This window comes from Scleropages formosus, chromosome 5 (assembly GCF_900964775.1).
Source record: "Scleropages formosus chromosome 5, fSclFor1.1, whole genome shotgun sequence".
NCBI classification, from domain to species: Eukaryota; Metazoa; Chordata; class Actinopteri; order Osteoglossiformes; family Osteoglossidae; genus Scleropages; species Scleropages formosus.
The window spans coordinates 6,282,634-6,310,569 of record NC_041810.1 but is presented as its reverse complement, the minus strand read 5'-3'; the positions used below and the strand labels follow the sequence as shown (position 1 = coordinate 6,310,569).

Here is a 27,936-nt window from a genome sequence, read left to right as displayed (position 1 = left end):
AAGATGACGATTCGGTGCTTTCATCGAGTACTTCTCTAATTCAGTGTTCTTCTAAATTCGGAACATCGCTATGTTTACTGTTGGACCCAATAAAAATGAAATCCATATTCATAATACAGGGAACTTCCGTTTGTGACTGACGAAAGCTCGCGATATGTACATCGGCGATCTCGTCACTTACAACGTCATACGTAGTTCGGCAATCATCGGGATTTACAGACTAAAGCAATTGAAGTAAGATAGCATAAATTGAATACATATTGTAATTAACCTAAATTAATAAGTATCTGCGTTTACCCATTTAATTTAAGCTTTAGGTTTTTTCTTTAATTTCTGTGGTGTCATTTTAAATAAACACTGAATAAAAAGCACATTTTTAATCACACAGCTCTCTCGATATTTGATTAGTCTTCCTGTTCCCCACTTTCTCCTCGCTATGGCGCCGTATCCCTGCTCTCTCAGTTACTGAAAGTGGCCGCCTCTCAGCTGCTGCCGGCTCAGCGCTCACAGCCTCACTCGTTGCCCAGAACCGCCATCTTGGAGACAGAGAGCAGCGAGCTGGCAGCGGCTGAGAGACCGAGAGAAAAGGGGATACGGGGGCCGAGGTGAGCGAGTGCTTTTGAGTACCATGGCAGGGGAGCCATGGGGAACATGGCCGGGAGGGAGAGAAAGTATTAGAATGCGGGGATCGGGTGGTAGAGGCGGCCTTCTCTCTCGGCTGACTAACGTCAGAGGGACGAGAAATTTAGGTCTGGATCTTGGGCCTCGGTGAAAAAGCAAAAACACGACACGTTCACAGTCTTTTGGCGGATAGCGAACTTATACATTCATTTACCTGCAATGGTGGTGGCCTTAAAGTGACAGAACCAATTTGAATATTCAAATACCAGAAAAGTAGAAGTTTTAAAATACTCTGCGATTATAGGTTCCCAAAACAAAGGGCCTAAGGATCAGTCCAAAGACCAACGAAAGACACCCAGTAAACCAGCATATCATAAGCAGCCAGTGACAGACACAGTGGCTCCATTGCCATTTAATTTACTCCGCGTTCTTTGCTACTCAGGCTACTGCCTTACGATAGCTGAAATAGCTACCAGTCGAAGCCCACAACAGCATTGTTCCAACTTAGCCTGCTTGTTTAGCCTGACTCACTCAAACACTCGATTAGTTTCCCCCCCCGTAGAACAAAAGCTTGTTGGTTAGTTATGGTCAAGAAATTAATTTCTACATTCATTGTACAATTACGTTCCAACCTCTCACGCAAACACGGTCGTCACCCTGGTGAATTACACACGTGTGAAAGGTTCAGTCCCATAATTGTTATGGTTTAGGGTCACACGCCGGTGTCGGTTTTTTTTAATGTTATTTCAGTAGTTCGGATCCACACACTTCTAACTTAAGAATTTTCTACAAGCGCGTTATAGGGGAACCTTTCGGCCGGGATGGTGTGCGGAGCTGGGTCACGATTGGACGATCGAGCGTTACGTGGGAAACGTTACCGTTGACTCAAGTGTCCGGGAAAGTCGGAAGAGTTTATTAAGTGATGTGATCTAATTTGCATATCGGGATCTCGAGCTGGGTCGCGATTCGAGGATTCAGCTTTACGTGGGGAAAGTTGCGTTAAAAAAAAGCGTTACCTCAGAGCCCGGTGTACGTGCTTTATGAGGCGTTATAATTTAGTTTTCATATTTCCAATTCCTTTTCCAAAATTTGGGACTACTATACAAATTCCTAATGGTGAAACTGGAAAAAAAAAACAATAATAAGAATAAATAATAATCTGGAATTGAGCCCCGCTCATGACGAGTAACCACACTGGTTCTTCTTGTCAACGCTGCCCTCATCGGAATCGTCCTTTTTAGCCCTAAGTTTTGACGTGTCCAGTGAACATGCATAATTAAAATTATTTAAAATGACATGAAAATCACCCATTATGAGTATAAATCGCAGATTAACTGTAACGGTGACACAGGGCAGGTTATTTTTCTAAACCTTAAATTCGCCGATGCCCTTTTCGTCCAGTTCAGTCGAGTGTTCGGTAAGCAACTTTTCACTCGTCTATTTTTAGTTTCACTTTCAAAAATGTCCTTTTTTATGTTCTAAAAATTAAAGTTAAGGTTCTGTTCATTTTTTTTGGCGGGTAAATTGCATATTTATCAACGACTTTGTTTTGATCCCAGTTTGTGCTTTTTCAAATTTTCCAAATTGTCATATGACAGGAATTTATTTAATTAGTTTTCCCAGCTATTATTATATTATATTATATTATATCTTTGTACTGGCCCCCATTGGCCTTGTACTTAGTGATTCCAGGATAGGTTCCGGACCCCACAACCTTATGGGCGGCATGGTGTCACAGCAAGTAGCTCTTCTGTCACACAGCATCTGGGTGATGCGAGAGGACGTAGGTTCGATTCCCGCTTAGTCTCTGTAGAGTTTGCATGTTCTCCCCGTGTCTGCGTAGGTTTCCTCTGGGTGCTCTGGTTTCCTCCCACACTCCAAAGACATGCTGTTGAGCTTTACCCATAATGTGTGAGTGACAGGGAGAGTGTGTGTGTTCCACTGATGTATGGATGAGTGACCCATTGTAAGTAGTGTATGCAGCAGTGTAAGTCACCATGGTGAATAAGGTGTGTGGGCTGATAACACTACATAGAGTTCATTGGAAGTTGCTTTGCAGAAAAGTGTTTGCTAATTAAATAAATGTAATATAAACCTGATCAGGACCAGCGGTTAATGAAAGTTCATGGATGGATTTTAATTTCTTTAACACTGACACTTATTAGCACATAACTTCACATGATGCAGTCTGAAGGGTCTGGGTTCGAAGCATGGCCTGCAGTTCAGTTAAGATGACTTTGAAAGCTGCAAAAATATTGTTTTTGATCAAGCTTTGGGAAAACACTTTGGAGGCTGAAAAATGGCGTGCCAACAAATTGAGTCAGCCGTCACTGAAAAAAGCTGTGCTAAGAATCATTCATTTCTTTAAAATTCATATTGATGTTGAGCTATTTTTAGATTACTGTTTCCACTTCTCAGGAGTTCATGTCTAGAATGAAGAAAATGCTGTGAGATCTTGAAAAGGTAGTAAGCCAAGCATTGTCATATGCAACACTTCCGCAGTTTAATCATGTGTTTTCATGGCTGTGTTTTTTTAAAATATGTCTTGTTCGCCATATCATTAGATTTTAATGTGTTCATTTAGTAGATGCTGTTCTCTAAAGCAATGTACATTTTGGTGTAAAAATGCATTTCACAACATATAAGTAATATCCAGCAATAATATAGTAATGTAGTATCAATAGAGTTTAATATGTAGTTAATATTGTAAAGAACTTATATGCAACACATGGTATTTTTATTGTAACATTTCTTTCCATGTACATCATATTCTCAGATTTGTGTTTTGTTCACTGATTCAACACTGTTGACATTACAGATTCCTAAAGTATGAAGTTTTATGGTGAACTTTGCAGTGCTGGTTTCTAGGTTTGCACTGGAGAAAGCTTCCCCACGTATTTGATAATCAATTTTATTCTCTGTCATGATGTTCCCCCGCAGTTTCTACTTGTGCCCAGGGCTGGGCTCCTGTCTCACTCCTCATGGCCTTGGAACAGCCTGTGGTGGAGGAGGCCATCCACTCCAAGCTGGCCAGGCCACTTCACCTACAGTACTTGGAGAGATCATTGAAGCTAGATGCTTTTCTTCGCCAGACTGCCACTATCTTTAACAGGGACATCTCCAGGTAAATGGATGCTTATTAGCTGGCAGGCACCCATATATTAGCATATGAGATCTTTCATTTTTCTAACAACAGTGTGTTTGGTTACCTTGCCGTGCACTGATGTCCCCAGTTGTTCATCCATATGGGGGGAAAAAATAAAGTTACTTCTCTTTCTTGTGGTCTGTTCCTCAGCGATGACAGTGACAATGATTTGGAAGAAGTGGACCTTTCTAGTCCCCATACTCCAGTGTTGGGTGTGAAGGAAGAGACTTTGTCTAGAGATGGTGGGGGCGAGACAGGACCAGGCCGACTTGTAGAGAACAGTGGTCTCAATGGCCTTCTCCTGCAAGGTGAGCAGGAGGTCTCTGGTTCGGTTTGTCCCCTTCAAATGTAACCTTTTTTCTTTCTTCTCTTTCCTCTACCTACACAGTACACATTATATTTTTGTTTTCTAATGTTTCTCATCAGAATCAAGAGCTGACAAGGCAAATCTATACAATTTCTCCAAGATGAAGAAAAGTAGAAAGTGGCTCAAGGTATTTACAGTTCTCTTCCTCCTTTCCCATGCTCTCATAATATTTGATTACATTTATGCGGTGGGCAGATGCTTTTCTCCAAAGTGATAAATAACTCAGAACAAGCAAAAATGCATTTCAGAACGCACAGAGGGCTAAGTTACATACACAGTTATGTCAGGTCTTCAACTTGTACAGCTGGGGCGGAAAGTCTATTCATTACTTGTGTTTCTATATAAACCCAAAGTCACTCTTACCAGTACGTCACAGTCACTGAGAGCTCAATAATACACATGGCTGGACCACCATCCTGCCCCGAAGATAATACAACTAAACATCAGTATATGAAATTTAAGATGTGTGTGTCTTTAAAAATTTGTAACTCAAGTGTTTGTATAACACAACCCAGTGTTCATTGTTTACTGGGTAACAGGTTGTATAATGGATGAGGGTATGGACTTGAAGGTTCTCCACTGCCAGTAGGGCCTAGTTGCAGTAACACTGTAAAAGATACCATAACCTCTTTTAGTCCAGTAAAAATGTAAATATATATAGTGGCTCCTCTAGTTATGAGCGTAATTGGGATCGGCAGTTGGTTCGTTACTCAAAATTTGTTAACTGAATGCAACACGAAGTGGGCCAGAGGCTCATCATTAATTCCACCTTTTTTGTTTCTGTTCCAATTCTGTATGCAGCTACTTATGTGCACTGTAAAAAACTGAAGTATTGGATTACGTACTTGAAGAATCACATCTCTGCATATGTAACTTTTTCTTGGTAAAATGCAATTGTTTACTTTGAGTTGTATGTTCCTTTATGGAAAAGTGTCTGATAGATGAGTAAATGTAAAAGTAAGCAGTGAAAACTCTTTTCGGATGGGGACAGAGCAGCACTGTCCCCTTCTTTCGCTGTCCCACTGAGCAGCTCAAGGAGACCGAGCTGGCAGAGACTTAGGGTTCCAGGTTCTCCGGCTGGGTATTTCTGACCCGTTATAAATAAGAAAGCACACTAAAAAACTGTACTCAGAGCTAGAGGAGGGTGTTGATAAACTTAAGGTAGCACTTAATATTGGCAGTTGCTGTCTGTTGGCAAATTGGGTGAAGTTTTGGTGTAATTTTGAATTGGTATGCTAGCTCTATTTATGAAAAATAAATAAGTACTTCTTTAACCTAAGAAAGTTACTGAAAAGTTTGTAAGTCTGCGACCCACTGTGTTTAAATATATTGTACAGTATAAATGCAGAGCTGTATTGCTGGGTAGAATGAAAACATGCTTTAGAGGAAAAAATAAGCATATGATTGTTTGTTAATAGTGTTGTTAATACTAATTTAAGATATAAGCTTTTTAAGATATTTTTGGATATTTGTTTAAAGTCTCAGCCCCTGATGTTTCTGGATCACAGCTTGATTGATGGTATGTTGCCAACTGCAGGGTATTTTGCTGAGCGACGACACCTCGGACTCTGACTCGGACGACTCAGACTTTTCCCTGTCTCGGGAGGAGCTGCATGACATGTTGCGACTACACAAATTCACCAGGCAGCACCAGTGCAGGTTCCACACTGACCGTGAGGTGTGTGTGTGTGTGTGTGTGTGTGTGTGTGTGTGTATCCCTGTCTCTACTCCAGGTCAAGGTGTCACACTCAGCTCCTGGGGGGCATTTGTTCATTGTCATGTTTCATGCTTTTTAAGCTCTCAGACAGGGCCATCAGGCTGTTTTCCTGCAGAACACGTTTGTCGGCTTTTTTTTTCCCTCCAGCCTCCTCTCCTAATGACCTTTACTGCGACTTTAATGTTACCTTTTATTTGACCATACAGTACTTTGATACAAAGCCATGTTTGTAAATGAAACACATAAAATAGTAATAATGTAAATAATTGCAATGAGATCTAGCTTGACTCAGTGTATTTGTGTGGTTTCAGCTGCAACAGTACCAGTACTACAGTACTGGACTGCTCTCTACCCATGATCCCTTCTATGACCAACAGCGCCATCTGCTGGGTCAAAAGAAAAAGAAAATCAAAGAAGACAAGAAGCTCAAGGGTAAATAGGGGTGAAACTCTGGGATACCTGGTGATCAGTGAGTGAAATGCAGGCTGTTAATTCTCTGGTCGTCTCATCTTGTTCTTCATAGCCAAATTAAAGAAGGTAAAGAAGAGGAAAAAGAAGGGTGAGGACTTTTCTGTCGATGGGCGCCCTTATGTCACCAAAATCTTTGCCAAGTTTTCCCATGATGCCCCTCTGCCAGTATCAAAGAAGAAGCATCTCACAATTGAGCAGCTTAATGCTCGTCGACGGAAAGTTTGGCTCACCATTGCCAAAAAGGAAAACCCCAAGGTATAGTGTGTGATTCCTTAGTTCACGTCTGACATTTCTTTATTTTAAGAAGAGTGTAAGAATAAGATGCTTATTTTTTGTAACTTTTTCATTTCTTTCACATTCCAGGCATATAAACAAAAAGCTTCTGGTCGGAATTTTGTTCTGTCCAATGCTAAAAAGGTAGCACTCTTTTTATTTATAACTGCTAATGGTGCATCAAGCATGCTTCAGTAGAAAGTTTTTAATATTACTAGCAGAAAAAATGTCAGCAGGATCATTTCAGGATACACTTTCAGGTTGTTGAGTTAACATGGTCAGGTGTTCTGTCTGAAATAGGATTTTTCTGTAGAATTGGATACATTAATGCAGTTTCAAAACAAGCATTGAGTGAATTATCGTGGAGTAAAAAACCAAGAGAACACCATATTCTCATTCTAGAAAAATGATTTTAGATTTTGTACGTAAAACATTGTGTATACATTTAGTGTGAATGTAGGATAAAATGCAGTTGTGGAATAAACAGAAGTTTGAGAACACCATTTTAAAAACTAGTATCATCTGTGTGTACGCACATGTGTAGCTGGCCCAGCAGTGCATGCGGGAGGTCCGGCGGGCTGCCATCCAGGCCCAGAAGAACTGCAAGGAGACACTGCCTCGGGCACGGCGCCTCACCAGGGAGATGCTGCTGTACTGGAAGAAGTATGACAAAGTGGAGAAGGAGCACCGCAAGAGAGCTGAGAAGGAGGCACTGGAGCAGCGCAAACTAGATGAAGAGATGAGGGAGGTGGGGAGCATCGCTGTTCTCAGCACATTCTGTGGATGATCAAAACTGTATGGCTACCAGGCTTGTCTGGACACTCAGTTATTGATTTATTTAGCTGGTCCTTTTCTCCAGAGCAACTTACAATGTTAAGTTACTCATACTGATCTGCCCATTTATGTAGCTGAGCACTGTAATTGTCATTTGAGCAATCGAGGGAAAGTATTATTCTCAAGGTACAGCAGCAGGAAGTGGGGTTGGAACCTGGATCCTTTGAGTTTGAGGCGGCAGCAAAGAGAAATTGTAGCACAACTGTTATACTGTACAGTGGTTGAGCCATACATATGTGCTGCATATCACCCCATTACCTGCGAATGACCTGTCATTGATGGGGTAGATGGTACATGTGATTTAAAATAGTTAAAAACCTACTCAGAGCTCACTATATGACAACCTAATACACACGGAGCACACTGCTCGCACTGCTCACACTGCCTGGTGCACACACATCTTCCTCATGCTGGCAGGCAGCTCTTCACTCTGTCCTCTTACTTTCCAGGCCAAGAGACAGCAGCGGAAGCTCAACTTCTTGATCACTCAGACAGAGCTATATGCCCACTTCATGGGTGGCAAGCACCGGGCCGGAGCCGACGCAGTTCAGGAGGAGATCTTGAAGAAGCTGGAGGAAAATGCTACGCACCGTCAGATTGACATTGGGGGAGGTGTGATGGTCAACGTTGGTCAGGAGGAATACGGTAAGTTTGTTTTTTAGTGTGAAAGAATCGTCAGTCATACGTCCTGTTTCTCACACAGAAATACGTCAAAATGGCAATCTCTGTAAGTGACAAGATCGTGTCTTTTGTTAAGATGTATTTCATGATTTTACCTTACACAGAGCTGGTTAAGACAAAGACTACTATTATCATTTTAAAAACTTTACACTGCCTTTTATTAAAGAATGTGAATACTGTGAAAATACTACATTTCTTCATTATAGATTTACAGCTACATCTACATTATAGATTTTCATGACGCATGTACATGGTACTTGTATCTATGACAATAAACTTGAACTATTATGTACAGTTCATCTGCACATGACCAGTCCTCGGGGGACCTGATATTGGAATAACTAGAGTTTATTTTTATAATTTAAAAAATGTGAAGGAAAGTGCTTAATTGATAAATGAAACCCATATTAAGTAATCATTTAATTTATATATTTAAAGTGATTTTCAAGCATATAACTAAATACACTACAGGAAATTATTATTTTGGGGGTGCGGTGGCGCAGTGGGTTGGACCGCAGTCCTGCTCTCCGGTGGGTCTGGGGTTCGAGTCCCGCTTGGGGTGCCTTGTGGCGGACTGGCGTCCCGTCCTGGGTGCGTCCCCTTCCCCCTCCGGCCTTACGCCCTGTGTTGCCGGGTTGGCTCCGGTTCCCCGTGACCCCGTAAGGGACAAGCGGTTCTGAAAATGTGTGAAAATATTATGTTACCAAATTTAAAATAAAACATCTCATTTACATGCAACAATATTACTATAACACACACACACACACACACACACACACACACACACATTTTCAGAACCGCTTGTCCCTTACGGGGTCACGGGGAACCGGAGCCTACCCGGCAACACAGGGCGTAAGGCCGGAGGGGGAAGGGGACGCACCCAGGACGGGACGCCAGTCCGTCACAAGGCACCCCAAGCGGGACTCGAACCCCAGACCCACCGGAGAGTAGGACTGCGGTCCAACCCACTGCGCCACCGCACCCCCTTATTACTATAACGTCAGAATTAAAAAAAAAAAAGTACGTTGCTTTGGAGAAAAACACCAGCTAAATGAATAAATGTTTTAAAGATAATTATATATATGATACATTGCAATGACTGTTCATGACTGGACCCCATCCCCAGGCCCATTGTTATTTATTAAGCTCTTGACCCTGTTTATTCACTTAGGAATCAGTAAACAACCTATCCTGTTTGTGTCGTTTCACACTTTTTCAATGTTCTTGCATTACAGACAGCGAATACTACAAATCTGAGGCACTGAGGAACGCAGAAGAGGCCTATCAGATACACCAGGCTAGAGTACGTCCGCACCCTTACTTTACCACCAAGCCTACTTCCTGCTTTCTGGACCCAAGTTAGCCATGTATCCAAGCAGTAAAAGAAAGCGAACGTCGGTAGTTTGTCTTGAATCCACCCCAGTTGTTACAACAACAGTCTAATAGCACAGTCATTTTCACTGTGGTGCTTCTGTGGTCAACATGTCTATTCTGCACAATGACAGTGCTTCTTCCCCGCAGACCAGGCTCTTTGATGAGGAGGCAAAAGTGAGCCGTTTTGCTTCCCTGCGGGTGGCATCTGACTCGGGCTCGGGGTTTGGCGAGAGCTATAGTCTGTCCAACCCTTCCATTCGTGCCGGTGAGGACATTCCCCAACCCACCATCTTCAATGGGAAGCTCAAAGGCTACCAGCTTAAAGGCATGAATTGGCTGGCTAACCTCTATGAGCAGGTGAGCCAACATTAACACACAGAAGCACTTGAACACACTTTAATGATTTGTTCTCTTAGAATCTTGTGAAGTGGCTGGATGAAAGATACCCGTTCTAGTTGTTATTCTTCCTGTCACTTGTTTGTAATGTTATTTCTGTTTTTTTTTTCTTTTTTTTTTTTTTAATTAACAACAGAATACCAGAACATGGTGGACTGGGGAGAAAAGATAGCCGAAACGGTGCTGTTTTTGAAATGAATATGAATATGTACAAATATGAGATTACATTATAAAAGGAAAAGGGAAATCATAACACAATGTGAAACAAAACAAGTGAATAGAGATACAAGTACATACGTAAACCAAAGGTCACAAGTTTGATTCCCTCCTTCAGCTGTAGTACCCTTGAGCAAGGTACTTACCCTAAATTGTTCCAGTAAAATTACCCAGCTGTATAAATGGGTAAATAATTGCAAGCTGCTTTGGAGAAAAGTGTCAGCTAAATGAATAAATGTAAATGTAAATATGTAGCTTACAAATTTTAGCAGAGGTTGTGAGTTAGCGACATTTAAATATCTCCATAAAAAACTTTACAAAATGACAGTAAATTGGAACAATATCTAACGTAATTTAGCCAAAATTCTGAGCAGAAGGACTTTAACTGGAGAACAGACAGTAGCAAAGGGCCAACAGGTAGAACAGTACAAAGTGTCATTGTCTTTGGATCCGAATATTGCCTGTTTGAATCCAACCTGCTGCTGCAGGGCCCTTGAGTAAGGTTCTACCAGTACAAAGTACCCAGGTGTCTAAATGGGTAAACTGTTGTTGGTAGCCGAATGCTGTAAGTGTCTTTGGAACAAGTCTGCGATAAACAAACAAATATAAATGCAGTAGGTATTTGTATTTGGCTTTTCCCCCATGGTTACACTGAAAATCATGGTATAGAGGTAAACATGCCCCAGGGTATTGAACCACATGTGAGCTGTGACCAGAGCAAGCAAGAGAATTAATGTACAGTGCAGAGATGTGGGTAAATTAAATACCGGCTACCTGTGGGTATCTGCACTTCAGGAGTGGTGTCATCCTGGAGCTGAACACACACAATTAATACACATTCAAGTGGTACAAGAAGAGGCCAGGACTCAATGATAACAGCTCCAGAATGCAGTCATTCCTCCTGCCCACTCTCACACATGACTGTGCCATGTTTGGGCTTCGGTTGCTATGCCTAGGTCTAATGTAAAACCTCTCACCTTCTGTAGGGCATCAATGGCATTCTGGCCGACGAGATGGGACTGGGAAAGACCGTTCAGAGCATCGCCCTGCTTGCGCATCTTGCCGAGGTATCTGATCACCACTGAGATGCAATTCAGTTTCTCTCTCACTGTTTATCTTAGCTTGTAGTTAAAAGAGAGAATATGAAAATGTGTACTTTATCAAGGCATACTGTGAATTCCAGCATTCTTCAGATTTCTTCTTGGATTTATTCTTACAGCAGTAAAAGTATGTAATTTAACAGCACAATGGCAAGGCACTGCCTGCGATTATATTATTGTTTGTGCTTACTTTTTTGTTTGCCGTTTGCTCTGTTTTCTCTAGCGTGACAACATCTGGGGTCCGTTCCTCATCATATCCCCTGCCTCCACGCTCAACAACTGGCACCAAGAATTCACGAGATTCGTTCCCAAATTCAAGGTAATCTCCGTGCACCAGAGACCCGCCGCTGCTGTTTCCGGAACAAATTCTTGCTGTTTTAAAAACCCACCTCCCTATATAGTTAGTTTTACTACATGTGAAAACTACTTTTTGAGAAGATGTTTTTTAAATCTGCTGCTTTCCTAGGAAAAACATACACATGCAAGTCAGACAGCATTTTGCCTCATATTCTGACTGGATAATTCAGTGATAGTCAGTTTTTAAACTTGTTTTAAGGTTCATATGGGTATTGACTTGCATGCTGATGAGTGCTGCTACACTGGCTCCTTTATTTTATGGACGAATGTTTGTATTTTCCAGTTTATTTACCGATTTTCTAACATTTCAGTCTTACCGAGTGTAAGCCACATGCAATTCTGTATCCCACTGTTATTTAGTTGTGAAACACAGAAACATACATTGTTCATGCTTTGTGTCTGGTATTGGTGGACATAGGAAGTGACATGGTTAACATCAACATTGAATAGGCTTTTGCGGAGATTATGGTTTTATTGTAATTAAATTACCGTGATTGCCGGACTATAAGCCGCTACTTTTATCACACGCTTTGAACCCTGCGGCTTAAACAACGATGCGGTTAATCTATATATTTTTACGGGCTAACCGCCTATAGCGGGCGCTCTAGCAGGAAGCGCAAGAGCGTGACAGACAGGCAGGAGAAATAATGCGCCGAGGAAGTCGCTAGTTTGATTGACACACGTTAATTGTGTTTTGAACAGTCATTTTGCGCGTCATTCTGAGGCTATTCAATTCCGACACTGAAGACGACGAATTCAGTGGTTTTAGTGAGGAAGATGAAGAGAGCGATCAATGACTTTTTTAAAAGGCTAACGATCAACAGCTGGTAGGCTTGTTATTTTTTTTAACCGGCATGTTACTATAATGTAATTTCACTGCTGCGTTACTGCCGTGTTAAGGCACTGTTCGGAAAAAAGCCGGTATGGTTATCTCATTTTACTGCTGTGTTTAGTAATTAAACATTTAAAAAAATCTTTCTATGTACCATCTTTCTGTGTACCGTAAAGATATCGTGGTTCAGTATGAACCTGCGGCTGATAGGCAGGCGCGGCTTATAGTCAGGTGCGGCTTATGTGTGTAATTTTTCTTAAATTTTATGAAATTTGGGTGGTGAGGCTTATAGTCAGGTGCGCTCTATAGCGCGGAAAGTACGGTAGTGTTAATTTAATGTAGCTCAAAATTGAAGAAAAATAAAGTTAACTTTTACGTATAGCTACATATATCCAAACATTTTTTCCTTCCTAAAAAGTCTGTCAGTCTTTGAAGTCACAACAAGTAAAAGCTGAATAATATCCCTCCACATATTAACAGGTTAGGTTGTGTAAAACCCTTACAGAAAGCTATAATAAATAAATACTCTGTAACACCCCATCCTTTCATGAGTGCAAATTGTCATTCATTCATTTGATAAATGTAAAGTGTTTCTTGTCTTAATATTGATCACCAGCATTTGGAACACTTGTATACTACAGAAGTAAGTTGAATGAAGGACCACAGTTCTGTTGTGCTTCTGTACTGTCACAGAGTTTCACTGCAGCTTGGTGTGACAACTATTGTTGTTTAGAAAAGGACAGTGAAAATGCAATTAGCAATCAATAAATAAACTGGATAATGTTTATCTTCCAAAATTTGTAACTTGAATGTTCGAAAACACAAGGAGCTAGTGTGGTGGTGGTTTTTTTTTTTTTTTGAAAAAAAAAAAAAACTGAAAGAGTAGTCTGTTTATGCTCTCTTACAGTTAAATATATCTGTAAGTACTCAGCTGCTTTTTTGTAAGTAGGCAATTGTAGTTTTTTCTGTTTCTAAAAAAAAAAAAAAAAAAAAGATACAATTTGTGAGCTTTCCTTTCTTTCCACTTTGGATCAAGAATTATGGTGTATTGATCCAGGACTCACAGGCTCTGTACTTCACTTCATGCTTCTCCTGTGTTGCTGACTGCTGTTCTGTTCCTCCCCTCAGGTGCTGCCGTACTGGGGGAACCCTCATGACCGCAAAGTAATTCGGAAGTTCTGGAGCCAGGTACTGCACCTTCTCATTTTGATTACTTCTCGGTGGTCTGTTGGTAGTCTTGCTTATGGTGTGCTGCTGTTGCCTGCAGAAAACCCTCTACACTCAGGATGCCCCCTTCCATGTGGTCATCACCAGTTATCAGCTTGTTGTGCAGGATGTCAAGTACTTCCAGAGGGTCAAATGGCAATATATGGTCCTGGATGAAGCTCAGGCTCTGAAGAGCAGCACCAGGTAGAACCGAGTCATTTGCTAAGCCATTTAAAAGTAGTAAAATACCCTGCATGTGGAGTGAAGTTGAATAAGGTTATCTGTAACAGACTGGGGGCACATTCCCTCATTCTGCTCTTTGAGCTTGAGCCCTGTCTCTCCTATGTGTTGGCAGTGTACGCTGGAAAATCCTCTTACAGTTCCAGTGCAGAAACAGATTGCTGCTGACCGGAACGCCCATCCAGAACACAATGGCTGAGGTGCGACACGCTAGCAAACTCAGTAAACTGCGGAGTTGCTTTAAATCATCTAAGTTATATGATTGCAGTAGAGTTTAGCTTGGACAAATCAAGCGGGAGGTGGTTTAAGTTTGTAGTGCATTATCCACTATGTTTTGTCTCTCAACAAGAACATATATAGCAGGAATAACAGTCTTGTTCTGATCTTGGTTATTTTTTCAGCTTTGGGCTCTGCTGCATTTCATTATGCCCACTCTTTTTGATTCTCATGAGGAATTCAATGAATGGTTCTCTAAAGATATTGAGAGCCACGCTGAGAACAAATCAGCCATCGATGAGAGTAAGTGTAAAATGAGTTCTGTTATTTCACAAAATAAAGGAAGCAAAAAGTGGTTTGCTGTAATTTAATGGCATCAGAAGTGGTCCCAGTTTCAATTCACCTTCTCTTTCTGATGTTTTCCCATGTTAGACCAGCTGTCCCGGCTGCACATGATTCTGAAACCCTTCATGTTGCGACGGATAAAGAAGGATGTGGAAAATGAACTCTCCGATAAGGTGCTTCTAATACCTTCTTTTTGCCTATTGGACATTGCATTTTTGGTTTACACTTGTAATAGTGAAAAATCGTGTCACTGATTTGTTTATAAATTTAGTTTTTTCCCCACCGAATTAGACACTAAAACTGGACAGTCATTATCTTATATAAATAATCTAACACCCATGTTTCCACATCCAGACGTTATTTGGCAGTGAAGAGCAGCCAGGGTAGCAGTGTGCGACCGCATTAATTCAGCTAGCTTCCACAGTGTTTACAGATCCCGTCTGCTGTTACTGAATGTTGGCAATCAGTAACGAGATGAGAAATATTGAACATGTTTATGAAATATATCATAAAACTATCTGGATTAAATGTGTATATCTGGGGACAATATGTTTATTTTCAGATATTTTAAATTTATTTTAATATCGCTCAGTTATATATAAAAAATATTAATTCTTAATTATACTAACACATTTTTACTACAGCTATATCCAAGACTTTTACAAGAACCTCTCCAGCAAACTAGTCAAGGGACATCTGTATTATTACACTTTTATTGTTTATCAATAATAAAACAAACTGAATTTTTAGTAATTATAGATTTATCTGGGTTTTTTGAGAGCACACCCCTGAATAAATCAAGGGACATCAGTATTAAGCTTCTATTGATTATGGCCTACCAGTTAGATAAACAAGTTATGGATGACTTCCAGTCCCATTTCAGTAAGTTGAGGACTGAGTAATGTTACATTTTTTTTGTCCTCCACACTCTCTCCACAAGCACATATGGTCCTTTCTATAATTCCGGGGCTATGGATACTGTACTACAAACTCTTTGTCAATTTGCAGTGTAGTTTTTTCCAGAACAGTAATGTTGGATTAGTCAATTGTAAATATAGAAACATCAAATTCTCTAAAAGATTGTTTTGAGCGAAGTTTTAGATGCAAGAGAAACAGACAAGTGCTGTGGAGCGTTGAGTTGTGGATTCCAGAAAGGATCTTGCCATTCATCATTACTCCACCTCTGGAAGAGTAAACCAGAATTTCTAAGTCGTATTTCCAGACTGGATAAGGATTTTGCAAAGTGTGGTGATTCGGTGTGTGTGTTCTGCAGATCGAGATCCTGTCCTACTGCCAGCTCACAACCCGGCAACGGCTGCTATACCAGGCGCTAAAAAACAAGATCTCTATAGAAGACCTTTTGCAGAGCTCCATGGGCACAGCTCAGCAGGCCCAGAGCACCACCAGCAGCCTCATGAACCTCGTAATGCAGTTCCGTAAGGTATGGTGCAGAGGTGTGCAGTTTGTTGAAATAAAGAAGTCAAACAATATTTGGGAAGAAACGCCTGCTAATGACTGAACTGCAGAAGGGCCACCTGTGGTGTTAGGAATTCATTAAGATAACACTTTTCTCCAAAGCAGCTTACAATGTTAAGCTGCTTTACAATGATTTACCTATTTCATTCATCCTATCATTCTGATTCTGATTCTGTTTATTCAGCTGGATAATTGTTATTGTGTGAATTCCGCATAAGTACCTTGTTCAAATGGACTACAACAGGAGGTGGAATTTGAACTCAGGTCTGTTGAATGCAAGGCAACAGTCCTAATCACTACACCATCTGCTGGCCCTACATATACATAGTTATGTACTTTTTCTAATATCAAGACTTCATATGAAACACAGATGTTACACAACCTATAGAATTTTTCTGAACATGTTACTAGACTTTAATTTTCTTTAATAATTTTTGACTCATACGATGAATGATTAAAGCAATGGTATTGTTTCAAATAACTTTATTATGCACTTGAAAAACTTGAGAAAAGATTGAAAAAGGCCACCATAGTTCTTCAGCAGGTCATGCCAGAGCCTCATAGCTCCAGTTCTGCAGGTATGAATGTGGCTTTGACTCCAGCTCATTCTGTGTGGAGTTTGCATGTTCTCCCCATGATCACGTGGGTTTCCTCCCACAGTCCAAAGATGTGTTTCAGGTGAACTGGTGACTCCAAATTCCCCTCAGAGTGTGTGCGTGCTTGTGATGAATTGGTCACCAACAGATTGATTAGAAAGCTGTGGAAATTATGTATTTTTATTCTGAGTAATTGTAAATGGGTTTTAATTTTAAAGTAGTGCGAAATTCAACAACAAAATAAAAGTAAATTGTGATAGACTAGTGTTCCACCCAAGCAGCACCCTGACTCATGACATAAGCTTCCAGGATTTGTTCTAGACCACTGCAAACCTGTGTTAGACAAAGGGTCCTTGAGAAAGGATGGATGAATAATTTCTCGTGTAACTGTTGTAGTCTTAACTGCATCATACTCTACAAAAACCTTGAAGGCAGAAATGGATTGATGAATTGCTTGATTGAGTATCCCCTTGAAAATTTAATGGTCAAGTCATACAGTACAATGCTCATCAATTTTGCTTGTTCCTTTTGGCAGGTCTGTAACCATCCAGACTTGTTTGAGCGGCAGGAGACACGCTCACCCTTCCACATGTCTTTGAAGCCATTTATCATGTCCAAGTTCTTCTATCGCCATGGCTTGGTTACAAGCTTCAGCCACTGGCGCAGCAGGTCAGTTTCCACACCAGTGTAAATTACTTCATTCACAGTCCATTTTCCCAAGCTCCAGTGGGGATACAGCAGAGTGAAAATGAACTGTTTCCATTTTCAGACAGTTGGCAGTAAAATGCACTGTGGGGGCCATTGCATTGCTTACAGCTGAAGTCTGGACTCCCTCTGTGTCAGACATGACAATAGGAAATGTTTGTGCTTGTTTATGAAATGAATTAGTCATTCTGTTTCAGGTGTGTTGACTGTTTTTATTTTCAGTCATTTTAGTTTTTAATTTTAATGTAATATTAATAAAAATAATGTTTTAAGCTATTTATATTTGCTGTTGCTATGTTTAGTATTTTTTGAGGTTCTGTAACTGTACTGTTTCTGTTTACATAATTCCTGTCCGATAAATGCAGGAGGACAATTTAATAGTTCTTGACATATGTTGTTTCTGCGTTTTCTAATTTTAAATGTTTGACTGTAATCAAAGGTTGCTCCAGGTGCTGCTGTCTCCATTCTCACCCCATCACATCCAGCAATCTCTGTTCCACAGGAAAGGTGAGTTTGTCCCACCAGTACATTCTTGTGTTTGACTGAAGAAAAAAAAAATATATAAAAATTAATAATAATAATAAATTTTAAAACGTCTCATGTTTATCCCTCAGGTGATGATGAGCGCAGCTGCTTCTCCTTCCTACGTTTCATAGATATGTCTCCAGCAGAGCTGTCCAACATGATGCTTCAGGGAATGTTAGTGAGGTAGGCTGAGGTGATGACATGCTGCTGTACATGTAGGCTTTCCTCATTGGTTTCAGTGTCTCACATCATTCTCATCCCCTTGCAAACCTCTAGGTGGTTAGCACTATTTCTTTCCTTGAAGTCCTCTTATCGGCTCTACCTGCGGCGCCTCTGGGCAGCTAAGGAGGAGGGGGACAGTTTGGGGCAGAATTCTAACTATCTTGCCAACAAGGACTTGATCCTGTTAATTGATAGCCCTACTTCCTTCCAAAGTATACAAAGTAGCCCCATCCTACAGGTGAGTCCCAGAACAGAACCTCCCTCGATGTGGAGAGTCACAGCTGTTGCCTTACGTGGGTTTAGTGTCCATAAACTAATGCTAAGATGGCAGGGATGCTGGTGGATGTTTGAACAACATTGTATCTGTGCTGTCCCAGGATCTGGTGTTCACCAGCTTCCAACCCTGGGTGGCGAGTCACACGGATGTCCTCATACATGGGAGGCAAATGAGCCACTCAGTTCAAAGGCCATGCCAACCCACACAGCTTCCCAAGTTCCTCTTTGCTGCAGCTCCTAGGGTAAACACTTTCACAGTAACATAATTTTAAAGTTTATTCTTGTGTTATTTGTTTGGAGAGCACAGTTTTTTGAAAGAACATGCCATCACAATTTAATGCATGACTAAATAGTTTGATTTATTTGCACCCATTATTATGACTTGGTAGTAGCTCACTAAATGCAAAATAGGAGGTAAACTAATAAGGCCCTCCCTGATGTTGAAACCTATAACCTTTTGGTAGCCATGTCCAGTTCTGTGATAGATGTTCTGCTTAAATCCACATCAGAGCCCTATTCAGACCAAGGAATTTTTACAAGTCTTTGTTTTAGCTCCAAAGGAGCAAATATCCTATTGTATGTAAACTAGGTAAATAATTGAGTACCTCAACACTGTATGTTGCTTTGGAGAAAAGTATTAGCTAATAATCAAATGTAAATCTTTACGTAAGTAAAATATTAAAATGATCCAATGTTGATCTAAATGCATGGCTATGAGGAGTTGAGAGTAAATTAGTGATAAATCTTCACTTTTCCCCCTTGATGTGGTACATGCTGATGCTGACCCTCTCCCATTTTTGTTGCCCAGGTGACCACAGTCCCCATGGAATGTTACTGTAATGACCGCAGCGCAGAGTATGAATGGCGAGTGACCAGAGCTGGAGGGAGCCTGGCGGCCAAGCAGTGTATCCTGTATGGGGCCCCAGATCTAGCTGCTGCCTGGACCAGCCGCTTTTGCGCCTTTTTCCCAGACCACCCTGGTGGTGTCATGGCCATCCACCCACCTCTTGGCTGGTCTTTCATCAGGATACCTGGTAAGATACTGTTCACTTCCAATAGATTCTCTCTGCTGGATGCTGTCCGAACCAGGTCCAAGGGCTCAGGAACAGTTTAACGGACCTGCTGCCAGCAGAACCAGCTGACTGTGTGCTCCTTGCTTCATATGTGGACAGCTGGTAGCATAGTGTTTAGAGCTGCTACCTATGTACCTAAAGGTCGTAGGTTTGATTCCCACCTCCCGCTGTAGTACCCTTGAGCAAGGTACTTACCCTAAATTGCTCCAGTATAATTACCCAGTTTAACAAATGGGTAAATATTTATAGGTTGACTAACGTTTTTAAGTGGCTTTGGAGAAACGCGTCAGCTAAATGAGTACATGTACTGTACGTGTTTGACTGGGTTAAAGAAAGTTCTGGCAAAGGCTTTAAAATTTTGTGTTGTTTTCCTGTTTTTATGGTGATCCCTTTTGTAAAAGCAGATCATGAGCAAAACCACAAAACATGTTGGCAGGGACCCAGAAAGGAATGACTCTCACTTTTCAGTGGATGTTCATGCTCTTGCTTGATGTCATTATATCTGATGATAGATAGATGACATTATACTCATCCCTCATTATCTGTAGCTAATCAGTTCCTCAAAATCCTCATAATGGATATAATTATTAACATAGTTTAAATGGGAAATATTCTAGTTTGTTCCAAAGCCATAAGAAAAAAAGTCACAATAACACAGAATACTTTACAAGTATAACCCAATACAGAAATATAACAAATTCATGACTTCTCTCAAATTGATCAAAGTATAATGATAAAGGTGTTAATTTTATTGCAGACCGTAACAGATCTCTTGGATATCACAGATTTTGTCAGGCAGTCAGTGTTCTCCAAATGGTGGCCCATATCTTAGGGATGCTTCCAAAGGCTCACTAAACTCTCTGATCAGAAATCTCTGAAGAAAATGTTTTTGTGTCATGTTTATTTTTCTCGCAAAGATCCAGCAATAGACAGCTGACCCAAGAGCACTCATCGCCTAATTTTAAAGCCTTCTCCCTATTTTCAGACAAGGAGGCACTGATCACAGACAGTGGCAAGCTGCACACTTTGGACCTGCTGCTGACACGTTTGAAGTCGCAGGGCCACCGAGTGCTCATCTATTCCCAGATGACCCGCATGATTGACCTGCTGGAAGTAAGTGGGCTAATATGTACATATACACAGGGCAGCAGGTAGTGTAGTGGTTACAGCTGCTGTTTTCCACTTCAAGAACAGGAGTTTGAATCCCACTGCTTGCTGTGGTACTCATGAGCAAGGTATTTATCCTGAATTGCACCAGTAAAATTACCCATAATATAAAGGGGCAAATCATTTTAAGTAGGTTTGCATTCTAAGCTGCTTTGGAGAAAAGCATCTGCTAAATAAAAAAATAACAATTTCCCCTCCTTTGATGTGATCTCTTTTGCTTTGTAAGTTGTCTTAGACATAATAATAATGTGAATTTCCCTATGGGTATTAATAAAGTATTATCCTATACCGTCCTAATACTAATAGGTGTCTCTAATTGGATGCACCTTCTCTGTGGGGTCAGCACTGTATCAGCTTTTCTTTCTCTGTTGCAGGAATACATGGTGTACAAAAAACACACCTATATGAGGCTGGATGGGTCATCTAAGATTTCTGAGCGTCGGGACATGGTGGCTGATTTCCAGAGTCGGTGAGTAACAAGTCAGCCAGGTTGATTATCCAGGGGACCATTACATTCAGTCATGCCCGTTATTCATCCAGGAAATCAGAGCAAGGCATGCACATCTCTGTCTTTAGTTATCTTTATTATTTTCACTGAGTTGTCGTAAGTCCTTCCTCCCGGTTGTTTCACACTCTGCTGTTGTCATGCCATTTCCAATTCAGATTTGCAAATTATCTTATGTATCATTTACTGATAGCTAATTTCTTTTCCTTTGGATTAGGTTCATATTACATATATACCAGACTTATAGTTACAGACCTTATGAAAATGAATTACTTCATCCCTTCTTACTGTCTATGTTTCTTGTACCCAGGACGGATATTTTTGTCTTCCTGCTGAGCACACGGGCTGGAGGCCTTGGCATCAACTTGACTGCTGCTGACACTGTAAGTCCAGCTGGTTTTCAGCATAGCAGTGACACTAGCCTCTAGATGTAAATGCAATTTTTGGCAATGCCTCTGGATTTGTTGCTAAGGCTACTTGAAGCCAAACAATACATAAAATTCCTTAGCGGTACATAATCAATGTATGTTTGCAGCAGAGGACCAGCAGTTGATCTGGAGCTCCTGGAGTGTCTTGGTAATCAGAAATGAGACGTTTTCTGGGTTGAGACATGCGTTGGTGCAGTGTCAGAGGCAAACTTCTCCGTTGTAGGTGATATTCTATGACAGCGACTGGAATCCCACAGTAGACCAGCAGGCTATGGACCGTGCACACCGACTGGGCCAGACGAAGCAGGTGACCGTGTACCGCCTCATCTGCCAGGGCACCATCGAGGAGCGCATCCTGCAACGAGCCAAGGAGAAGAGTGAGGTAAGCAGTTGGAAAGACAAACCTGTACACGCATTATGCCCCATGGGGAAAAGCTCATTTTCAATCCTCAGGAGTTTAGTCAAACCCAGTGAAATGTAGAACTTGGCTTTTTACTCTGGAATTGTAGGTAAACTTAAAATTCCAAGGTGAGCACTATTTGGAATGAAATTTCAGCAAAGCGGAGCGATGAAATCCAGGGATAACCAAGGGTTGTTAGCTCTCAGCCATGTTATGTCCACTTAGCACTTGTGTGGCACATTGAAATTTAGTACTGTGGTAGGATAAAGAAATAGGACTAGCCTCATTTAATTTGAATCATATTAGAATTTCTGCTAAATCTATGTTTCAGCATGCAAATGCACAATTTTTGTCATTTTAGCCAACAGTTTCTTTCTTCCCCAGATCCAGAGGATGGTGATCTCTGGTGGAAACTTCAAGCCTGACACCCTGAAGCCCAAGGAGGTGGTGAGCTTGCTGCTGGATGATGAGGAGCTGGAGAAGAAGTGTGAGTCTGGGGTTACCTATGGCTGGAACTCAAATTTCTGAAGCCATGATCTGAGGGATATGTCAGTGGTTGGTCGTGACCTATGGTGATTGGATACAAAGTAGTGATATACTCCCATTCTTTGCAGTACGACAGAGACAGGAGGAGAAGAGGCAACAGGAGGAGAGCAGTAAGGTGAAGGACCGAAAGAGGAAGCGAGAAAAGTATGCTGAGAAGGTAACTTTGACAATGGGAAATTCAGATCTGGGAATGTGAGTGGCACATGGCTGAACTTTGTAGTAGTGAAAACCTGGATCTGTCTTGTGTTCTGCAGAGAAAGAGGGATGACGAGCAGGATGTGAAAAGGAGGAAGGATGGTGTAAACATTGTCACACCCTTTGCTCCATCGGCAGACAACTCCAATCTGTCAGCGGATGGAGAGGACTCCTTCATCAGCGTGGACATGGACTCAGCTATGCCCAGCCCTTTCAGCGAGGTGAAGAGCAGACAGTGGGCACTGTATATAAGGGTGACTGAGAGATCCGTAAAGTAACGATAACACTAACATCTAATCTAAACAAAAAAAGATAACTATGTACAATGTAATACAATTTATTCTTATACAGCCCTCTCTCATGAATGCACAATTTCAGATTATAGATAAATAACAAATCAGACAAATGGCTGATAGACATATGCACAGTCTTGTAAGATTTAAAAAAGAAGACATACTTGAATAAATATATAAAACACACACAGTCTGAAACTGCTTGTCCCGAGCGGGGTCAGAGCGAACTGGAGCCTAACCTGGCAACACAGGGCGCAAGGCTGGAGGGGGAGGGGACACACCCAGGACGGGACGCCAGTCCATCGCAAGGCACCCCAAGCAGGACTCAAACCACAGACCCACCAGAGAGCAGGACCCGGCCAAAGCCGCTGCGCCACCGCGCCGCCCTCAATGTATAAAATATTCACCACCAATGTACTTTAAGGTGAGACACTGATAAAGTGTTGATGAAGTGGTGATGAAGAGGCTACGGTCAGTCGGAACATAAATCAAACTGATCTAGGCTGACTGAAAGCCCAGTCCCTCTCTGGTTCTACTAGAACACAGTTTAAGTGAGTGACCATCGTATATTCCATCATAACGAAAGATCTCTCGAGTTGTCAGTGGTCATTCCCCCCACATCACTCACTGAGATCAGCTGAATTCTGGAAGTCTTGTGAGGGATCTGAACCCATGCTCTTATACTGCCAGGTGACAGCTCTAACTGCTATGCCACCTGCAACCCTACAGTTTGAATGACTGGAACTTCCTTCTGCCCTTTTTAAGCCACCATTGTGTCTCCGTCTCTTCCAGATCTCCCTCAGCAGTGAGCTGCAGCTTGGCTCTATCCCTCCAGATGAAAGTAGCAGTGACATGCTGGTCATTGTGGATGACCCTGTGTCATCTGCCCCGCAGTCTCGTGCTACCAACTCCCCTGCTTCTGTGGCTGGCTCCGTCTCTGACAACATGAATGGTAGGTGATCATCTGGAGTTCTGGGTTTCTATCTTGATGGGTTAATTGGTGTATTTCTCCCTATCACACCGCATTTTGTAAACAGTTAAATATTATATATTACATATACACTGACTTCTCAGCTTGTGAACACGACTGGCACTAGAAATCCATTACAAGTCTTCGTTCAATTCTAATAGTTGACTGAATCATCTCATGAACATCTTGTTGATCACCAGCACTCAGAAACACCAAACAGGAGCTTTAATCTTGAGAAAAGTGTGGTAGTAAAATGGTGGCATTAAGTAAATAGGCTTTTTGATACATATGTTTTTTGTTTTAATATCAAAAGCTGTGTTGTTGCTGCTGGTATGCTATGCTACGCTACGCAACTCGTAGTGTACTGGTTAGAGCTGCTGACCCAAAAGTCGCAGGTTAAAATTCCAGCTATGGTACCCTTGAGCAAGGTACTTCCCCTGAACTGTTGCAGTAAAAATGACCCAGCTGTATAAATGGGGAAATCACTCTAAGTACTTTAATATTTTAAGTTAATTTGGAAAAAAGCATTTGCTAAATGAATAAATGTGATTTAACATATAAAGTGAAGAAAGTGAAGTTAAACAGGAAAATTTTGTAACTCTGCTGTTCTTAACACATGGAGCCTGTGTAATGTCAATTTTTTATTCATCTGTGTTATTTACAGTTTTATTCTTTACCCTTTAATGAAGTTGTACATCTCAAACAATTCAGGTTAGATGCATGTTATGGTGGTCGGAGGTCCAATGTCCTAACCACTAATTTTGCTCAGCTGGACATTGCTAAGATGTATTATGCAGACTATTTAGGTATATAAAATGTAAAATGTGACTTTTTATAGTTTTCAAAAACAGAGTAACTCATACTTGGGAAATTTAAATTAAGAGAAGGAGGAGAATTTCAAATGAAAATTTCAATTTCATATTTGTTTACATTGTATTTTTAAAATATGTAGTATAATGTCTGAGTCAGGTGTGGTGAAACACCTGGAGACAGGTGAGGGACACCCATACGTGATGTGTCTGTGGTTGTGAGTCTGTCCTCTCGGAGTTTCCATTCTTCTTTGATGTACTCTCCATTGTCCCTCCTAGGAGTTTCTGTCCAGGACACCTCCAGCCCAGGGCGGGGACGGGCAGGTCGTAGCCGTGGGCGGCCGAAGGGGTCCGGAGGAGGTGGGAAATCAGCTGGGAAGGGGCGTGGTCGCAAATCTACTGCAGGAAGCGCAGCTGCCATGGCAGGAGCCATGGCGGGGGCTGCGGCAGCATCGGCAGCAGCTTATGCAGCTTACGGATACAGCGTCTCAAAAGGTACAAGGCACCACACTTCAGTAATACAAGTGATCACTTACAGTAGTTTCTCACTCTGTGCAGCAAGCTATCTTGAGACCTTTATGCTAACGAGTAGTGAAATAATCACAGAGCTTCACCGTAGCAGCAAAGTGAATGTGCTAGTGATGTTCCATCTCTCTTCAGGGATCACAACAGCCAGCAACCTCCAGCCCTCGCTGGGGCGTCCTTCAGCTGCCTCGCCTTTCTTAGCCAGCGGCACATCGTCGCCTCTGAGCTCTGCCCAGAATAAGGGTGGGGCTTTCTCCAAACGCTAACCCTTTGCACTTGCAAAATCAAGCTGGCATCCTACTCTCCCCGTGTTTGATTAAAAGACGAGAAATCTTGCACTCTCCTGCTCCGCTTGCAGGAGCAGATCTTAAGGAAACTATAGTAAGGTCAGCCCCTCAAAACCTTCATCTGATGGAGGACCAGTGAATTTCCTGCTCGCAGAGGCAGCGCTCCACTTACAACTCAGCCGGTCCCCTCTCTGACATTTAGAGATCATGCAGAGTGATTTTTAAAGATTTTAGGTTATTTCAATTTTCCCTGAAATAAAACAGTCTTCATGGTTTTTTAATACAAGTCTTGCGGTTGCTTTGAATGTTACATGTAACTTGACATGCAGAAAACATCTGTCCAGTCTATCACAAGATGTCAGTTGTGTCATGTAACGCTCTTTGCTTTCTTGTACAGGTTGGCAGTTAGAGATTTATTTTAAAAAGTCATTTGATTGCACTTCCCATTTCTAATTCAATTTGAAAAAAAATATTTTTCTTTCCAGATTTATAAATAATGTGGAAATGTTTTTTCACTGTATTTGCTCTTTCATACAGTGAAGTCTGTGCCGAAGTCTGTGCCAAAATCTGCCCTTTTCACTTCCCAGAAGTAAAGATTTAGGTGGATGTCTTATAGCCTAATACCTTATCAATTCATACTTGACCTTGGGGTAGTATAGAAACTCATAAATATCATCAGTTTAAGGGCTAAATAAAATGAACGATTCTAGTGGAATCTTCATGTGTCCTTGTAGGTACAGGTTTTATGTACAAGTATATAAAATCTGCTGTATTATATATACATATGTAAAACTACCTACAAGGATATATGGTCACACACATTTTGACATTTTCCCTCCATCCGAGCCGCTTCAACTGTAAGTACAGTACAGCCCTGTTTAGCGAATGGCATATGGCATTACTGTTGATCTGTTTAGTATTTTATGTTTTGTATGATTGCTGTACAAATATGTTGTTCTCTGTAAAAATTAAACATTAATCTATTTACAGAAAAGAAAAGCATCTGGTGTCCACTGTACAAAGTCCCAGCTGAAAACACAGCAAATATAAATAGGAATGTTTTTATTTGTATCATACTGAAAAACCCAAAAGATTTGCATGTCTGAAAAGTGACATGTGAATTGTAATGAACATGTTGACATTGTAAATCATCAGTTCTTCCGTTGTGATTTCTATTAAAGATAAAAAGGCTGTATATATATTTTTTCTTTTTTAATCGGACTAGTTGAGCAGTACAGATATCTTCTTCTCAGGTATGGCCATTGGGCCTCTTTCTCAAGCTGGTTTGAGCATTATCTGTGAGGCTTTTAAGGAGAAAAAAAAAATGTTTTCTGCTTAAGAAAGCCAGAAAAAAAAGTCTGAAGTTATTAACATATCATGCTAATTCATCACAAAGGTATGTGTATAACTTCTGTTCCTAAGTGATGTCTTTATCACAAGAGCAGTGTCACATTTTTTTAAGCCCTTAACCTGTTTGATGCGCATGGGTCCTACTGTGATTTTTCATACCAATATGCTCCAAGAATTTGGGAAAGGTATTTGGTTCAGTAGAATCCCTGAACTGCAAAGCACTATTTAAAGAAAATTTCCATTCTATCTGGAATAAATGTGAAATACGTAAGTGTATATATATTTTTTTCCCAAAAAAATCCCTTATAAAATAACTATCTGTGGTTTTATTCATTTAACTTGTTTTGTGAAACCCAGCTAGTCAATAAATTGAGGTTGGTTTCCTTGAAGTAGTACAGAAGCTTACTTATGAAAAAAGGCCAGCGCTCAGTCCAGCAGTGCTCAAGGGGTACAACCCTTAAAGGTGGTAAATTTCTAAAGAACTCGACTTACATGTTTTCAGTCTGAATAGTACAGAACCCCCATGTTGTTTCTCACTGTCTAAAGAATGACAACCTAGAGTCACAGCTGTTCTGGACCACAGCAAGAAGCCAGTGTCATTTTGGTTCCCATTTAAGACTTTGAGCAGGACACATTTATTTTCTTTCACTGGTTTTCTAAAAAAATATGGGGAAGAATACTTAAAATGTTGACTTATCTATGATGGATTTTGTATTAAAGCTCATATTTTTCTAGTCAATTTTGTACTCAGTATAAGGAGACTGCACTGAAAACTTGTCAATGGTTAATACCTGGAGAAAATCACTTGCTTTAAACAATTTTGTGAAATACAGTTTGACAGACATGTGGTTTAGGTCTTCAATGAGCAAAACTGGAAAGTCAACTACATTAAAAAGCATAATTAAGGGTATGAGCCACCAGCAGCTATAAGATGTGGTTTAATACTTTTTTCCCTTTGCCTCTGTAAATATTGTTTTTTGATTGATTATGTATATAAAGTGGTTCTTCAATTGAGCAAGTGTATTGATTTCTGTTTAACTGAAATTAAGATTGCATAACACTTCTAAACTGGCCTACTCAATACAAGATGTATTGGTAGCAATGCTGTGCACCTACACAGATTTCACAAACATGGTCTAGTGTTGTAATCAGTTCAACGTTGTCCACATGTGAAACAATTTCCAGCAGACATTGAGT

The 27,936-nt window shown here is 40.9% G+C and overlaps 1 protein-coding gene across 1 annotated transcript; it reads left to right on the top strand.

Annotated features, from left to right (window-relative positions):
• The first annotated feature begins 446 nt into the window (after window positions 1-446).
• ino80 (INO80 complex ATPase subunit) lies at window positions 447-27,726 on the top strand. Its single transcript, XM_018746334.2, has 36 exons — window positions 447-605; window positions 3,562-3,745; window positions 3,917-4,074; window positions 4,193-4,260; window positions 5,671-5,811; window positions 6,162-6,282; window positions 6,374-6,576; window positions 6,685-6,738; window positions 7,139-7,342; window positions 7,878-8,073; window positions 9,345-9,412; window positions 9,631-9,840; window positions 11,082-11,162; window positions 11,419-11,514; window positions 13,513-13,572; window positions 13,652-13,794; window positions 13,946-14,030; window positions 14,232-14,349; window positions 14,479-14,564; window positions 15,665-15,832; window positions 16,999-17,132; window positions 17,608-17,675; window positions 17,783-17,876; window positions 17,970-18,153; window positions 18,293-18,433; window positions 19,000-19,225; window positions 20,250-20,377; window positions 20,806-20,900; window positions 21,247-21,319; window positions 21,588-21,746; window positions 22,149-22,251; window positions 22,379-22,467; window positions 22,565-22,726; window positions 23,591-23,750; window positions 24,857-25,072; window positions 25,238-27,726. The coding sequence occupies exons 2-36, from the start codon at window positions 3,603-3,605 to the stop codon at window positions 25,366-25,368; spliced, it is 4,566 nt and encodes a 1,521-aa protein (XP_018601850.2). The 5' UTR covers window positions 447-605; window positions 3,562-3,602; the 3' UTR covers window positions 25,369-27,726.
• The last annotated feature ends 210 nt before the right edge of the window (window positions 27,727-27,936 follow it).